Genomic DNA, 15,926 nt, shown 5'->3' with positions numbered 1-15,926 from the left:
AATCACGTCCAAAGCATTCGCCCGGGGCATAGGGTGGACAGTAATAAAATCTGGCATAGTATTTGATCAAAATGTCCAATATGGAGATATATTTGAAGGATCCGAGCATGGGAGTGTGCTTCCTTGCCGCAAAGTCCGCCACATTCCGACAGACTTTCACTCGCCGTCCCAGTCAAGTATCAGAAGGTTGCTAGGAATGCTGTCTTCATCCACGACTTTCAGGGCCGCCTCCTTTCCAGAGACCGGCAGCCGCTCTAAACCCCGATCTTTGAACTTCTGTGGCACCATCTTGGGGTCCAGTAGACCAACCTGAACCAGTACAGAAGCCTGGTCCCAGTAGATGTGTTCATGACACAGCTTTCCGCCTCGTAGCTTGACCACACTCACCAGCGCGACTTCAACATCCTTATCTGTGGGTGGTACCCCTGGGAGCATCCAGTCAACCTCGCAAGTATGCTTGAATGATATGATCATCTCGTCCACTACTTTGTCCACGCCAACTGTTCGAGAGACGAGGCGAGTGGACAGGGAAGGAGGATTTGAAGGGATGAAAAATTCCTCGTAGAACTTAAATAGGTCTTCTCGACCAATGCCGCCGGTTAACGTCGGGATGTGGTTGACGTACGGGTTCGAGACCATCGTGGCGATAGTCTTCGCAGCATCCTTGTGTTTGAATTCGTCTGTAATACTGTCAATGCTGATATGAAATTTAAAGGAGAACAGGGATAATACATACAATCGAGATGCTCTTCCCAAACTTTTTCCAACTCAACCTCCAATCTAAACCCCTTCCTCATTGCATCGAGACTTCTGGTCCATGCTAGTCTCTCGGATACTTTGTCGTATTCCGGGAGGTCATGCTCTGCAAAACCGGGACCCGCATTCGCATACGTATAGCTTGGATACGCGAGTTGAAGTCTTCCCCCGACTCCAATGGCACCGTTGATCCTCTTCGTAATTGTCCGTCGTTTCCCCTGAATTCCGAGGACTTGCGGATTCCTTGTGACCCCTACTTCACTACCGGCAAGGTGTACCACAACCCTCGTGGAGATGGGGAATGTTGAGTGAGGATCCGGTATTGATGTAGGGTAGTATGCAACCAACGCGCACAGCTTCGGAGTGTTTTTCCTGAACACCTCTAAACACACTGCTGCTGCATCCCCAAAGGCGAGCACCGCGAAGTAATCCCCGAGCCCCTTCTTAGCACTTATTTGATGGAGGTCGGCTGCAAACTCTTTTTCTGTCCCTAGGTACGGTAGATATTCCACTAGAAATCCCTCTTCTTTCCAGAGTTGAATTGTGGTTTGATCAAAGTCTTCTTCTGCCTCCTCTGCGGCAATGTACAGTAGGGGCGCATTCCCGTTGTTAAATCGCGAGAGTAGGCCGAGACCACCTCCACCTGCTGAAACATTTACTTGAGCCATACTGAGCTGGTGACTATTGCAAAAATTGGGTGCCAACTTAGAATTGAGGTCAAATGGTTCTGTACAAATTCAGTTGATTGCATGGGAGGGAGTTGGTTTTTGAAGGCGACTGATGGTGACGTCAGCATTTACTGCCACCAGCATCAATATCAGGAGGCAGGACAACAGCTTCATGCTGGTGAAGGTACCGTTTCGGAAAAGATCGTTCTATTATTTTGGACGCAGCAATTCTATTTCTAGCAGATATGCCACCAACTCTGCGTACAGTTCATAGATCATCGTATATATACATTGTCCAATGTCACAACCCTGAGGCAATATCTACAGGCCCTGTCCACACTGTGAACACAGATATGCCAACCCGAGTCTCCAAAGGACCAGAAAATCAATTGCCCCAGACTCCAGACCATTCCCTCAAAAGTGTTCCTGGAACACTGAACCCCGCTGCGGATTGCCAGTCACTCCCCCAGTAGAGTATCTCGGAGGATCCATTTGATCCATGCTGACTTGGTCGCGCGCTTCCTCCATGTCCTGGTCTCGGCCGGAGGATGTTCTGTGGTTCGTACCATCATCATAAAGATCCGTGGAGGACGAAGAACCACGCCGTTGTCCAGTCTTTTTGGTCCGTTGGTTTTGACCGGACTCTGCACTGTTCCTGGACTTCAGGCGAGCACCACCGACGAAGCCTGGACGACTAGCACGTTGCTTTCCTCTACCCCCTTCAAGCGCCTCGTCTTCGGCAGGATCTTTGGATCGACTTTTCAACTTCGAGAGGAACGAGCGGAAGCCGGTGTGCTGTACTTCCGGAGATGGGGATGTGGGTGCTTCTGCCGAACCTTCCACTACCCCATATGGCACCGAACTCTGCCGTAAGGATGAAATTCTCTCCTGCTCGCCAGTGTTTGGACCAGAAGTGCCCGCAGCCTCGGTTGATGACCGCCTCGCGTCTTTAGACAGGCGTCTCTCCTCTTTCTCTTCAGCTTATGGACCGTTAGTAACTATCAAAGTCTCATGATCAGCGTATAACTTACTGCGTACCCGCTTCAGCTCCGCTTTCAATTCCGCGTCTCTCTCTTTCTCCAACTGTGCATGATGCCTTTCATACTCCATATCAAGCCTCCGTACTTCCTCTGGAGTTTCCTGTTCCTCTGCTTGATCACCGATCCCCCCAATTGCCGACTTCTTCTTAGCCCGCTTCAGGTCCGCCTTCAACTCCGCCTCTCTCTCCTTCTCCAACCGCGCATGACGCTTTTCATACTCCCTGTCAAGCCTCCGTCCTTCCTCTTGAGCTTTCTGTACCTCAACTTGGTCATCGATATCCTCGATTGTCGGCTTAACCCGATCTCTGGCAACCCTGTCGACTGCGTCCCTTTCCACGAACCTCCCAAAGCCGACTTCCACCTTGCCGAAATGCTCCATACGCTTCTCACCCCTCTCAGCAGCCAATGCTTGCGCTTCGCGATCCCATTCCACCTGGGTTGCATATGGGATCCTTCCCGTGTCCTGGTAGACTTTCTCGTCCATGTGGAGCATTTGGGCGTGGACGTTCTTTTGAGCTGCAACCAGCACCCTTTCCATATCTTGCCGCCGCTTTTTGTCATCCACGGCCGCCAACAGATTGCTGAATTGCGACATCTGCGCTCGAATGGCCTTGCTCTGCTCCATATCGTCGCGAGCCCCGCTGACTGATCGTGAAGTCGAAGAACTATCACTCGCCGCCCTCCGCCTTGCCATACCGACCCTGGTGCTGCGCCTCTGTTGCAGTGAAGGATCATCGCAGCTATAATAGGTCCTATATGCACGAAACTCTCCCTCGTCATCGATCCGCTTGAGCCGCTCATTTGCAAGCTTTCTTGCCGCGTCGTGCAAATTCAAATACTGCTGCACCCGAGCCTTGCCAGAATCGCTACCTTTCTTCTTCTCATCTTCTGCGGCAGTAGCTTTCAAGACATCCAGTGAAGCTTGTTCGGAGGCTTTTTCACGGGCATTGTACATCTGCTTGGCCATGCTGATCGCAGACGCCCTCAAAGCCGTCTGGTGACGCTGTTCCTCAACTTCGATCCCAACTGGGGGGTGCTCGGTGTACATTTCCCGCGGCAAGTTGGTTCCGATGTTGTGGATCCGCGATGCTCGAAGGGCAGGCGATCTCTCTATATCTTCTTCCGCAGATGTCAATCCAGGCACGCCAGAGCCGGGTCCCGAATCTTTCCGGGGGTATGTTGAAGATGAAACCGGTCGCACAGACATTGAGTCGGCTCGCTGTCTCTTCATCTTCACGGCTTTGGTAGCTGCAAGAAGTGCTCCATGATCCCTAGGTGTGACTGCCTCCTTTGCCGCTTCCGACTTCACAGGAGTTTTCCCTTTTCTGAGAGTGCCGGCATGATCACGATGAGCGAGTATAGCAGCCCTTGACCCTGCCGTACTTGCATCTGGATTGGGCTTCCATAATTCGACGGATCGCTTGTTCGCATGGGCTAGAGATGCCGCCGCTCCGGCGGATGACTCTTTGTTTCCAAGTCCGACAACAGGGAAAGACGGAAGTGTGTGAGCAGGAGCTTGCCTCAAGGAAACCGCGGCACCTAGAAGGACGACGTCGTTAGTAACAGGGAATGGGAACAATATCGGTCAAGATGTGGAATAATTACCTGCCGACGAGAGCCGCGCATCCGCCTCCCTATTGCCCTTTCGATGGGCGGATAGATCAGGACATATTGTAGCCATGGTAGCTCCGGACTTTAGCTGACGATGTCGAACATGACTTTGAGATGCTAGGAGAATATGTAGAGTAACAATGGTGCAGATTAGGATGGGATGGGAACGAGAGGAGCTGATAGAGGCTCTCAACTCTCGTCATGGACATCCAGCTAGACGATGTCAAGAATGCATCATTATCACCACGCGAAACATCCCATGGCATCTCTCGAGTCTGGACTCTGGACCGATCGATGTACGGTTCAGCACGTCAGCCAAGCATCCCCGCTGATCCTGCGGAACCCTGCGGGAATAGAAGTCTCAGCCAGCGGGAATCTGGGAGCTCTCCATGTCGAATTGAACCCTGGGATCCAGTTTGGACGCTCTCCTTCTTGCTGAACATCTGGCCTTCTGGAGACCATAACAGGCAGGAGAATTGTTTCAAGAATGTGGTTTTCGCAGATGGTAGAGCGAATCCTCCCATGATAATACCTATCCGTATCCAACAGGAAAGAGCCAAATTCATGATGTGTAGACTCAATAAGATGGGAGAATCAGCGAAATGCCATAAGTCACTCCAGATCTGCTGGCAGAGAAATTAACCGGGAATTTGGGAAATGATTTGCCCATCGGGCTTCAAACAATCCATGTTCCGCTGCTCAGGAACTGGAAGGATGGGAGTCGCGAGTTGGAACATGAAACCGGTGGAAGTCGTTGTTCCCCGCTGGTGATCGACACAGGGAATCAAAGATCTTGCTTTCTTGATTTCTGGGCTTTTGGGAAAGCCCGCTCTAGAACTCAAATGTCGCCGCCCGTATCCACTGCATGACACCTAACATCAACATCGATCAAAAGCTTAGGTTAAGGCGATGGATGTCCTCAACTCCGATACAGGTCTAGACCCCGAGATACCATTCGACAGACTCCTGAACTTCCGAGATGTTGGCCAGACAGTGAATACCTTTGTCGGCAAAGAGTCCGTCCCCTGACCGAGCCTTACCAGAGAATATGATATTTAGGAGTAGACAGACTAACGCAGTCGTCGAGCAGATTTCTCAGACCCGGACAACTCTTCCGTTCCTCACGACCGGATGAATGTACCCCTTCCGATTGTGAAAAACTCACATCCTCCATCGGCCTTCGCGCGATCATCGACCTTCGTACCGATACTGAGCTCCGCCGACAAGCCGCGAAATACAAAACCGACCCTTCAGTCCCGGAGCCCGCAAAGCTTCCAGGAGTCACTTACTATCATATCAACCTCAATGGCAAAGGCTACCAGAATGCCGTGGTTGCGCAACTCTCCTGGCCGGCTTACATCCAGCTCATATTTCTATATATGGGTGGATATCGTATAGAAATGATTAATCTGATCGCCAAACACGTGCTGCTCAAGCGCGGCCTGGTCGGACTGGCCGTCGACACGGTGACCGCCTGTGGAGCGGAGATACGCGCGATGTTTGAGATCCTGCAGGATGAGTCCAACTATCCGGTTCTTCTACATTGCACGCAAGGGAAGGATCGCACCGGCTTGACGGTGCTGTTGGTATTGATGCTGCTTGGAGTGCCGTCTGAAGCGATCGACCATGACTATCGAAAGTCCGACGAATCGCAGAGCCAGGAAGCGGACGAACGACGACGGGAGTTGTCCGCTATTAATACTGGTCTGGGAGACCTATTTGCCCGTACCGCGCCTGACTTCGTAGAAAAAGTAACGGGCGAGGTGAACGACAAGTATGGCGGAATCAGGGACTATCTTCTGAGTATTGACGTCAACGATGACATGCAGAGGAGAGTCAAATCGCTGTTAATATCGAGTGGTTGAACTTCGAAGAATGAAGTCCTCCACGGCTCCACCTGACTGCCACATGATAGTGATAAGTGACTACATACCATCTAACATCAGGGGATGATGCCCTGGATTGGACATGATCCGACCATATTGTTCGATGACTTAGGAGAGATTGGAGAACGGACTGCTCCTCCGTAGATCTATTGCGGGTATATGTGTCTTATGCCAGTACTTTGAAATGCTTAATCAGTATTCAGTACACTTACACAATGATCAATGATGGGGATGAAGAATACTTCGGTGCAAGGGCATCCCAATTGGCGATTATTGGAGCTGCAGGCCCGACTCGTGATGCTTCAGTTCCTCATTTCCTCATCTTCAGGGAAATTAGATGCCCGCATTGATGGATGGTGTAAGCCACATTTATCGCTACCGGCCGACAGTACAGTATGTTCTCGGTCCACTCACCAGTGGCACCATGTCACCACTGGCTTGGTTTAGTCCGATCTTTTGATACTATTCCAGGCTACAGCATGCAGTGAATAGCGATGGATCATGCAAGGGAATCGACGGAATCTAGCTGCAAAGTTAAAAACAGCCAAATGGACGAGTTTCGCGATAATGTGGGACTGAGGAAATGATCATTTCACCGATTTCAGCGGCAGCCGGCAATCCTTCCGGAACCCGCCAATCTGGAAGCGGAATGGCCAAAACCCCGTCCCATCTGACGGTCTGAGCGACCGCGCGCCAGGAACGCGTTTGGCACCTGGTGTTTTTATTTTGACTTTTGGAGCAAGATCTGAAACGCGTTTGTCAGTGATTATTGATCACTGGCCCTGGAGCGAGCGCACTCACAGCGCAAGTGGGTGAATGGGGAATGAATAAATGATCCAACGAAGGAAGAGATTATGAGAATCAGAGAATGCATATTCCCTACTGGATAAACAATGCATCCAAACATGTCCTTCTTCTCAGGGATTGATTACTCCTTTTCCTGGACTGGGAATCGATGTTAATATGGAAGATTGTCGGAGCGGTTCCTTGTCACATAACATTACCACGGAACAACAGTTTAATTGCAGTGCAGAAATCGAGAAAAACAAGAAAGGTCTCTTAACTAGTCAGGATTCTGTCAGGAAGCACAAGCACAAACGATATTAAATTACGGAATATCGTCAGAGAGTTGGCCCGCGTCATTCTTACTCTTAATGATTGGACTGTCCACACTCCACGTACGCCAGGGAATGCCTGGAAAGAAGGACGAAAGTTGGTAGTTACAGGATACTATCTATCTTCACACACATCCTAAACCTGTCCAGACGTCCGTCCGGTGAACATCAAACGGAAGAATCAAACCATTTGCCGTTCATCTTCCCTGCTTCATCTGTTCAAGACTTTCGTATCCACTATTACAGGCATTGATCGTATCCCTTGTGTCGACCTCCCATTCCATTCACTCGCATATCACGCTCATTTCTCCCTCAATTGGGACATTGCCTATTCGAACTTCGAAGCTCGGTCGTTCGGAACCTGGTCCCTCGTTCCCAGATCCCATGATCAACAAGAAAACTATCGGAACAACAATGATTCAAAGCGAAACGTGAGCTTGGCTTGATCTTCTCTTGAGGATGTGGTTGTGTGAGGACGTATGGAATATCATCCAACGATGATGTCCCTTCCTGAAATCGACAAGTCCGCTCTCGACTTCGACGACTTCTTAGGCTCAAATGTGTTGCAGCCTGCAATCCCACAGCAAAGCTCGATGACTGATGGGGCACCTCGTCCATCGGAATATTCAGATCCTCAACTTGAGACGCCAGAGAGCCTTCCCCGACCCCATGAGAATCTATCTTTGGACCGAAAATCTTCTCAGAGGATGGACAGCCCTGTACCAAAGCTGGACAGGATCCCAATTCGATCGATACAAACAGACAGCAAACTGGTCACCAATACTTCGCCGTTGTCTGGCAGCGCAGAATCATCGCCCATCACTCCGATATCTTCACCGAGCAAACTGTCCAGTCCGAAATTCCGATCAGACCTCTCACCACCTTCTCCCCATGACTCCCAACTTCCGAAACCGTCGCAGCAATCACCGACAGTATCGTCAGCCATGTCGGGGGATGATATTACTCGAAATGGGCACTCTCCGCGGCTGAGAGGAGAGAGGCGGTCACCTCTGTCCAATGGACAGTCTAGGTCCAATGCAAGAGACCAGAATGGCCGACGACGCGAAACCAGCAAATCTCCCCGCCCATCTACCACACGAGCCCGAGGCCAAACCTTCTCTTCGAACGCATCGTCAAGGGCGCCACCCTCCTTTCATTCCTTGCGCACTTCGACCTCCATTCCAGATTTTAGCCTGAGCCGGGCTGGAATGAGAAGAGAGGGATCAGGGTTGCAACGGGTCGACGGATACAGTTCAGTGAGAGACAGCTACCAATCTTCTTTACGGAGAGAACCACAAACAGGGAGAGATGGCCCATCGGAAGTCAGAGCGAGTTTCCGGTCCGCTTGGACGAACACATCGTCCGGGTATTACACGACCGATACGGAAAGGAGCAGTGTCTTGACCAAGGCTACATCTGTGAGCGATTTCGGACGTTCCAACGTCCCTCCAGGCATGGAGGACATTAATATGAGCGTCGAAGATGCGATCGGGATGTATGAGGATGGTTTCAATGACGATTCTGATATCCCCGCTGGAGATGATAACAGACACATTGCCCATACGCAACCGTTGTACAATGCTCGCTTCGAACGTGCATCCCAGTCTCCGGAAGGACTACTACCGATATCTCAACCCGAGACGTTACCACCGCTGAGGAAAGCTCGGTCGGCGGAGAGCATTAGTCGAACCACGCTCTTTGATACTCCACCAAAGCCCAAGGCAAAGTCGACCCTCGCACCGCCTGTGGAAGAACCAGCTCACATCGTGCGGACATCCGCTCAGATCTTTGAAAGCCGAGATCCGAATCCGAATCCGAATCCAACTCCTAATCCTAATCTTAATTCAAATCCTAATCCTAACCCTAATCCTAATACCCACCCTCGACCAGCCGCCCCTGTTCCTAGAGATCGATATGGGTTCAAGAAGTCGAATCAGTACATCTCGAAGGCCGAATACGATGCATGGAATACAAATTACACACAATACATCGAACGACGGCGTAAGAAGTGGTATGCGCTCATGAGAGCATACGGGCTGATGACCGACGATCCAATCCGATTTCCTCCTAAGAGTGAGAAGGTCAAGCGGTATGTTCGAAAAGGCATCCCTCCTGAGTGGCGAGGAGCAGCCTGGTTCTGGTATGCCGGAGGTCCCGGCCGACTGGCTCGAATGCAAGGCGTGTATTGGGAATTGGTTCGACGATGCGAGAAACCCGAAGATGAGGGCGGACTCAATGATGCCGACCGCGAACATATCGAACGCGACCTACACCGAACCTTCCCCGACAACATCAGCTTTAAGCCCGATCCTCCCACCACACCCCTTTCATCTCCCGAGTCGTCTCCCGAGTCATGGCCTGATCCTCCGGACCCTCCAATCCTCAATTCCCTCCGACGCGTTCTCCGCGCCTTCGCCCTGCACAACCCGCAAATCGGTTATTGCCAATCCCTCAATTTCATCGCCGGGCTTCTCCTACTCTTCCTCAAATCTGACGAAGAAAAGGCGTTTATCCTCCTCGACGTCATTACATCCGTCCACCTCCCAGGCACCCACGCCCGCGTCCTCGAAGCCAACGTCGACATCGGCGTGCTCATGGACCTCCTCCGCGAACATCTCCCCGCTGTCTGGAACAGAATCGACGACGGCGACCCCGCCGATCTCAATCCCGCTCCCGGTAAGCGGGGAGCGCCGGGACTCGGCCCCGCCCAGCCTCGACTTCCCACCGTCTCGCTCGCCACCACCCCGTGGTTCATGTCGCTCTTCATCGGCACCTTGCCCATCGAGTCTACGCTCCGAGTCTGGGATAGCCTCTTCTATGAAGGCAGCAAGACGCTCTTCCGCGTGTCCCTCGCCATCTTCAAGCTCGGGGAGCCGTCCATCCGCGCCATCGAGGACCCCATGGAAGTGTTCCAGGTCGTGCAGACGCTGCCGCGGAAAATGCTCGACGTGAACATGCTGATGGAGGCGTGCTGGAAGCGGAAGGGGTTCGGAAGCGTGAACCAAGAGCTCATCGACGAGCGACGACGGTGGCGGCGGCGGTTGCTGAAGGGGAGCGCCAGCGCTGCCGGTGTGTTGATGGTGCCTGGTTTGGTGGATACGGAAGAACGGGAGGAGAGAGGCGTCATAGGCGGGTTGAGAAGAGCGGCTAGTCGGGCACGGGTCACGAGGAGCGTTAGCAAAGCAAGGAGAAAGATAGCGGCAGAGAGTCCTTGATACCATCGATTTAGAGGTCTGGTTCTATCATGTTTTCTGGGAATGATTGGCGAAATGAATGCCATGATGAGCGAGCATAGAGCATTTCAATACCTGCTGCATGCATCATGCATACCATATATTATTAGACCCAAACGAATATCTTAAATTCTCGTGGCATTTCGACTATTGATGTATGACATGAAATATGCCAAATATCGGAATGGGACGTCATCCTGTCCCGTCCCCTCGCCATAGCATCGATATGTGCGTCATTCGCAACCGTTCGAACTCGAACATACGCTCGCAATCAATACAATATAAATGCCCTGCATGCTACCCCCAAAACCGGGAGAGCAGCGCTAGTAAATGCTCCCTCAACGCCATGCTCGCATTCAATACCCAGTTCCAGACCTAAACCGCAGAACAATGTTAACACAGATGCGTACGGGAAGGTCAGAGTTCCTCATCCTGGTCCATTCCCACATCATCCGGGTCATGAACAGGTACCTTTTTCGAGGACCACCAACCACCCCATCCGCCTTCACCCTTCGTATTTTCCTCGCCCTTATCGGCCACGTTCTCCCATATGCTGGCCGACTCCCATATATTGACCGTCTCATCCTTCCAGGGGTCAGGAGCCGGCTCTTGAGCCTTCTCTTCCACCGGCTGATAGTGAACCTGGCTCGTCGGTTTCGTAGTCTCCTTGTCCACCCGGTCTCGCTCCTCTTGCAGCGGGGGCGCTTTCTCTAACTTGCCCTTTCCTTCGCTGGTCGTCTCCTGAATCCGCTTCCCGTTCGCCTCTGACCATGCCCACATCCTCTCGTCCCTCGCATTCCATTCGTCACCCCAGATCTTCGGTCCCATCCGCGCCCACCATTCGCTCCACGCCGTGGGTGGGGGTGGACTGAAGCCCATCCCGTAGCTATATGCGTCAACCCCGGTCCCGCTCATCCAGTCGTCTCGACCCCACGCACCGAGGCCATGGATACCTGACATTGAACGGGCAAGAATGAGGGCGACGGTGGAGAAGGGAGAGAGGATCGGGGACAGGATGTCTTCGTAGATGGGAGTGAACGGACGGAGGATAGGGCTGATGGCGCGCCAGATGAAGGTAAGGGTGACAATGGGGAATTCCGGTGCGTCCGAGGCGATTCCGAGTGGCGTGGTTTTAATGTGGGTGTACCTCGGATGGCAGTATGCGTTGCATAGGTTCTGCTCGATGATAGCCCAGAGGACGATGAATAGCGTGACGTAGCCGAGCCTGGTCGGTCGATAAGGGAGGCGAGAGGTGGGAGGCGCCGGGAGAAAGAAGAGCGAGAACAGGAAGGAGGCGATAGATGAGAATGAAAGCGGTATTGATGGAGCAGTAACATGAATAGGCATGTTGCAATGAGGACAGTGCGAGAGCGGCGGGACGGGTGGTACAGTCGATGGATTACCCCTTGGCTGCTTTTCAGGTCCTTTAGTAGCCGGTACCGTAGGCTGTGGGCTTGTTGGCGTTGCCGACTTCTCAACTTTGTTTTCCAGGTCTCGAATCCCACGCTTCGCATCGCGAATGCCCTGTCTTGCGAGTCGTAGGCGCGAATTCATGTCCCGCAAAGCAAATGATTCCGCTCTTCGTCGGCGTTCTGCATCAGTTCGGACGCCCCTAGAAGATTCTGGGAAACCTTGCAGAGTGTCGTCCTCATCTACGGGTTGGTCATCCGGATCATCGACAGACTCCGGTAGAAGTATTGTGTTTGGGTCCGGGATAGTGGTGGTGTCGCCGGATGGGTGGAGTATTCCTTCCAGAGAATCAATGGTTGAGTCACCAAAGTTGTTTCCAGAGGTAGAAAGAATGTGAGCGAGTGCGGAGGGAGGGAGCGGTGGCGGCTCGGATATCCGACCCTTAGACCGAGATGGAGATTTTTGGATGTCAACACCAACTTTCTGACGCGGAGGAGATACGGAAGGCATTTCTCTTGACGCCTTGGGATGTTCGTTCTCTTTGACTTTCTTCTCTTTCGCTTTCTGCGGCGAAGAGAACCTGGAGCTCTTTACAGAAGCGGAAATCTTTGGATCAGGGGTGTTGATCCATGCCCCAGTTACTACTGGGGTCTTTGGTTCCCGCGCTTCGTTTCCTGGCGGTTTCGAGGCACCATCTCCGACTGGGTTTGTTTGCAGCTCATCAAGAACTTCGGCGTGATCTTGGAATGCAAGGTCCTTAAAGGGTGCAGGACGGGTACGTCGTGCACGAGAGAATGGCCGGTTTGTGCTCTGTCGGTCGTCATTCGTCTCAGTGTTCGGCTTCAAAATATCAAGTGAGCGTCTGCCGCGGTCATCATTCTGAGGCACGTCCAACTTTTCATCCTCTGATGGTAAAGATTTGGCGTTATCTTGCGCTTCTCTCCCAGCCGCCATCAACTCATTCGGTGATTTCTCGACTTCTGGTCTTGGCCGTGGACTCGGAGTGCCGCTGGTAGCATTTGCTAATCTTCGAAGTAACTCCTGAGAATCTTTACGGCCATGTTTGCCGCGATTTATTGCTAGGGTAGCCCGAGCAAGTTCTGTAGTGTCGTCGATACCTCCAACTGTTTCTGAACTCTTGTAGACGGCAGCTGGCGACGCCCGCGTTATTTCTCCCTGTGCACGCGTTGGTGATAAAGATACCATAGACCTGGGGAACCGAGGGATTGGTGTTCGGTTACGGAAAGCTTCGGGCGTTGACGTCTTCAAATGTTGCTCGGCAGGGTGCGTGAAAGAGGTTGCCATGCCATCGTCTTGCAGGTTTTTTGGGGTAATAGATTGGCTGGATGCTGCCCTAGATTTTCGAGCAGAGAGACGGGCTCGAGCCGCGCTCATCGGCTCGCTTGGTCCTTCCAGCTCCCGCTTGTGTATGTCCTCGAGCTTTGTATTCCGTGTCCATACGGCTGGAGTGGAAGCTAGGATAGAGTTCGCAGACAGATCATCGCTCAGGTCCCAGTCTGGCAGACTTGATACGGCTATGTTTTCGGTACTCGCTGTTCCGGGAGTGTTTCGCCTCGATACATTGCGCGACTGGAGAGGGCTGTCTTCCACCGAAGGAATCGGGATCTCTGATGCTAAAGCTGCCCAATCCTCCGGACTCGACGTTTCTTCACGACCGCGGTCTCGGCCTGTCCCCCGAGGAGTATCATTGTTGTCCAGATTTCTCATTCTGCGCAACCAATCTGTCCTCTCGCGCGCCTTTGCGCTCCAGTTTCGAGGAACGTTCAACGGCGGCTCCAATCGCTCTATACTGCTCGTACTTCGAGAACTTCCAGCCAGATTGTTGTAAGTCGTATTCGGACCATATTTCTCGAGGTTTGACGCGGTCAGGAGACCCAGCGGACGCGGTCTTCCCTGGCGGAAGGGTCTGGCATTGCCTGATAGTTCTTCCCTTAATCGTAGTTCGTCGCGCTTTCGTTGTATAAGGAACCTGCCGAATTCGTCCGTGTCATCTTCGAGACTTGTGAGATTTGATATCACAGAGTCATCGATAGGGTTGTCCATCTAGACATGCAGTTGGCCGCCGAGGGCGTCGGTGGTTTGAGTGACCTTGGTGGGTACCGTGTCGCGCCTTGAATTGCCGTGAAGTCGTGATTATATTTGGGAAAATATCCGCCAACGGATTCGAATGACGCGCGCTCATTGAAAGCAAGCAACCATCATTGTAATATTTACAATGATATCAAGCGCGTTATTATGCGATCGTGTTTACGGAATAGAGGATAATCAATTCCTTGATGGCAGTCGTCCATGTTGTTGTTATTCGTCCCACCAATCAACAACTGGTTTGGACAGCAGAGTGGATCTTATGCAACATGTCAGTTCAGGAGGGGAAGAAAATAAATTCATGAGCCTGAAGCATCTCGCAAGGGCGTCAAAATTCACACAGTAATTATTACGGTTTTCCACCTGCTGCTTCCATTAATAGAATTACAATTTTGTATTCTAGTTCGCAAAACTGGGTCGATATGACTCTCTGTTGTCGTAGGCTGAGGGAGGCGTGGGAGGGTATCGATTGTCAAGGGGCCAGTGCAGTGCCTTGATTTTTTAGTAATTTAGTTCAACCCTCTTGCGCTGACTCGAACAAAACGCAGGAGCGATGTTCGCACCTTCTAATTATGCCTCCGTCTATGCACAACCACAACGATTGTTAATATCAAAAAAGCACCGGGTTCAATTCCGAATATTTCAAAAAGAATTTTTGTAAAAAGATATGCGACACGGGCAGGATTCGAACCTGCGCCCGCGAACGGATTAGATGAACTTGCTTATTCGAGTCTAACGCTATAACCACTCAGCCACCGTGCCATTTTAAAAAAAAAGGACTGTTCTCTACCAAGAGCAGGGACTGACCCTTCTCCTTGACCTACCGCACAAACTAGACAGACTAACGCTTATTATTACTTTTAATAGCATTAGGATCGATGACTAGATAAATAGAATAATTTTAATCCACTAGAGTCGACTATAGTCTACTAAGATTAATTAGAGTCCACTGAATCGACTGAATCGATTATGCCATTTACCACAGATTGGGGGGTAGGTGATGTTGTAGTTATTACGGATTTGGCCTTGGCATGCACACTTGGATGATTGGATCTGAATTTGATGACATAGCAAACCGTTGTATACCCACGGGCCAATCATCTTATGGTATTGAATTATATCGCGTTTGCTTGAGTTGTATGCCTCTAAGTCTATCATCTTGTTTCTTTATAAGTCATCACCGACCACACAGGATGGGTTTAGCGAGCTTCTTTTTACTTTGGTCCAAGCCCGTGAGGGAGCTACATTACCATGCAAACACGAACCTGGTGTCCGGGCCCTTTGGCCAACTATTGGGTCCCGATGGGAACAGGATCGACGCGCTCATGGGCCTAACCTTACCACCGACCATGGACGCTGTAGGAACACAGAACAAACTGAATGACGAGAACTTCAGCTCCAATTCCTTTCTGCAAAAGCTCAACCGAAGCTCAAGTCTTTCATTCTACAATCCCGAATATATCACTGCTGCTACGTATTATTTATATACTTGCTAATGCTTGATCTACTCTATACCAGCAATTCGATTGAAATATAGGAGCGCCAGAAAAGTCATAGGACCAAAAGTCAAAAGTCCAGTCTACGGTATATTATCACCGACATGTAAAGTTAGCTCTCAAAACCAGCCTTGTTGTTCTAGCACCCCCCTTCAAGGATATATCGTCTGGCCGTTTTGTCGAGCTTATTAGTATATCCATTGTCACAGTCGCACTTTTCGTGTTCTGAGATCGATGCCTGATGGCCAGATGAATGGCTCACGATAGTATCATGTGCCAGGGGAACACATGGCGGGAATTCACTGCCTACAGACCTGTAGATATTTCCCCTCCTTTTGTTTGATTTTCTTTTATCTTCCTCTTCGTCTTTAGTTTCGTCAGAGACTAGCTAGTAAACCTTTGAGACCCATCCAAAATCCCTCCTTATTAGCACTGTGACATTCATAAAGTATATCGACACCCCTGGGAAAGACTCCCCAGGGTCCATAATCACAAGAATGCCGATGTGCTGTTGGGCATTGGCGGTGAAGTACCTCAAGACGATCGAGAGGTTGGCGGGAACCCTATAAATTCCTGCGACACAGGTTATATCATAGGGCGGCTCG

General features: G+C 51.2%; 5 protein-coding genes and 1 non-coding gene across 6 annotated transcripts; 2 read left to right on the top strand and 4 right to left on the bottom strand.

The window, feature by feature from the left end:
• Nucleotides 1-36: 36 nt before the first annotated feature.
• Nucleotides 37-1,473, bottom strand: P152DRAFT_430929 (dienelactone hydrolase). The gene is made up of 2 exons (XM_033677408.1): nucleotides 737-1,473; nucleotides 37-680 (listed from the first exon to the last, which is right to left on the bottom strand). Exons 1-2 carry the CDS (start codon nucleotides 1,422-1,424, stop codon nucleotides 157-159), a joined length of 1,212 nt encoding a protein of 403 aa, XP_033536503.1. The 5' UTR covers nucleotides 1,425-1,473; the 3' UTR covers nucleotides 37-156.
• A 492-nt stretch (nucleotides 1,474-1,965) lies between these two features.
• Nucleotides 1,966-4,265, bottom strand: P152DRAFT_236664 (uncharacterized protein). Its single transcript, XM_033674593.1, has 3 exons — nucleotides 4,070-4,265; nucleotides 2,463-4,003; nucleotides 1,966-2,404 (listed from the first exon to the last, which is right to left on the bottom strand). The coding sequence occupies exons 1-3, from the start codon at nucleotides 4,143-4,145 to the stop codon at nucleotides 2,267-2,269; spliced, it is 1,755 nt and encodes a 584-aa protein (XP_033536502.1). The 5' UTR covers nucleotides 4,146-4,265; the 3' UTR covers nucleotides 1,966-2,266.
• A 621-nt stretch (nucleotides 4,266-4,886) lies between these two features.
• Nucleotides 4,887-6,089, top strand: P152DRAFT_430926 (tyrosine/serine protein phosphatase-like protein). The gene is made up of 2 exons (XM_033677407.1): nucleotides 4,887-5,091; nucleotides 5,166-6,089. The coding sequence occupies exons 1-2, from the start codon at nucleotides 4,985-4,987 to the stop codon at nucleotides 5,938-5,940; spliced, it is 882 nt and encodes a 293-aa protein (XP_033536501.1). The 5' UTR covers nucleotides 4,887-4,984; the 3' UTR covers nucleotides 5,941-6,089.
• Nucleotides 6,090-8,983: 2,894 nt separating this feature from the next.
• P152DRAFT_380310 (RabGAP/TBC) lies at nucleotides 8,984-10,102 on the top strand (the record flags this gene model as incomplete). Its single annotated transcript, XM_033675715.1, has 1 exon — nucleotides 8,984-10,102. A coding segment is annotated over one exon (1,119 nt), but the record flags the coding sequence as incomplete, so codon positions are not given.
• A 315-nt stretch (nucleotides 10,103-10,417) lies between these two features.
• On the bottom strand, nucleotides 10,418-13,987 carry P152DRAFT_512209 (uncharacterized protein). The gene has a single exon (XM_033682741.1). It carries the CDS (start codon nucleotides 13,781-13,783, stop codon nucleotides 10,727-10,729), a length of 3,057 nt encoding a protein of 1,018 aa, XP_033536499.1. The 5' UTR covers nucleotides 13,784-13,987; the 3' UTR covers nucleotides 10,418-10,726.
• Nucleotides 13,988-14,495: 508 nt separating this feature from the next.
• P152DRAFT_t19 lies at nucleotides 14,496-14,587 on the bottom strand. The gene has a single exon. It is a non-coding gene; the product is annotated as a tRNA-Ser (tRNA).
• Nucleotides 14,588-15,926: the final 1,339 nt, after the last annotated feature.

This window comes from Eremomyces bilateralis (assembly GCF_010015585.1).
Source record: "Eremomyces bilateralis CBS 781.70 unplaced genomic scaffold P152scaffold_4, whole genome shotgun sequence".
Lineage (NCBI taxonomy): Eukaryota > Fungi > Ascomycota > Dothideomycetes > Eremomycetales > Eremomycetaceae > Eremomyces > Eremomyces bilateralis.
Note: the sequence above shows the minus strand (reverse complement) of the source record. Positions and strands in the feature narration are given on the sequence as shown.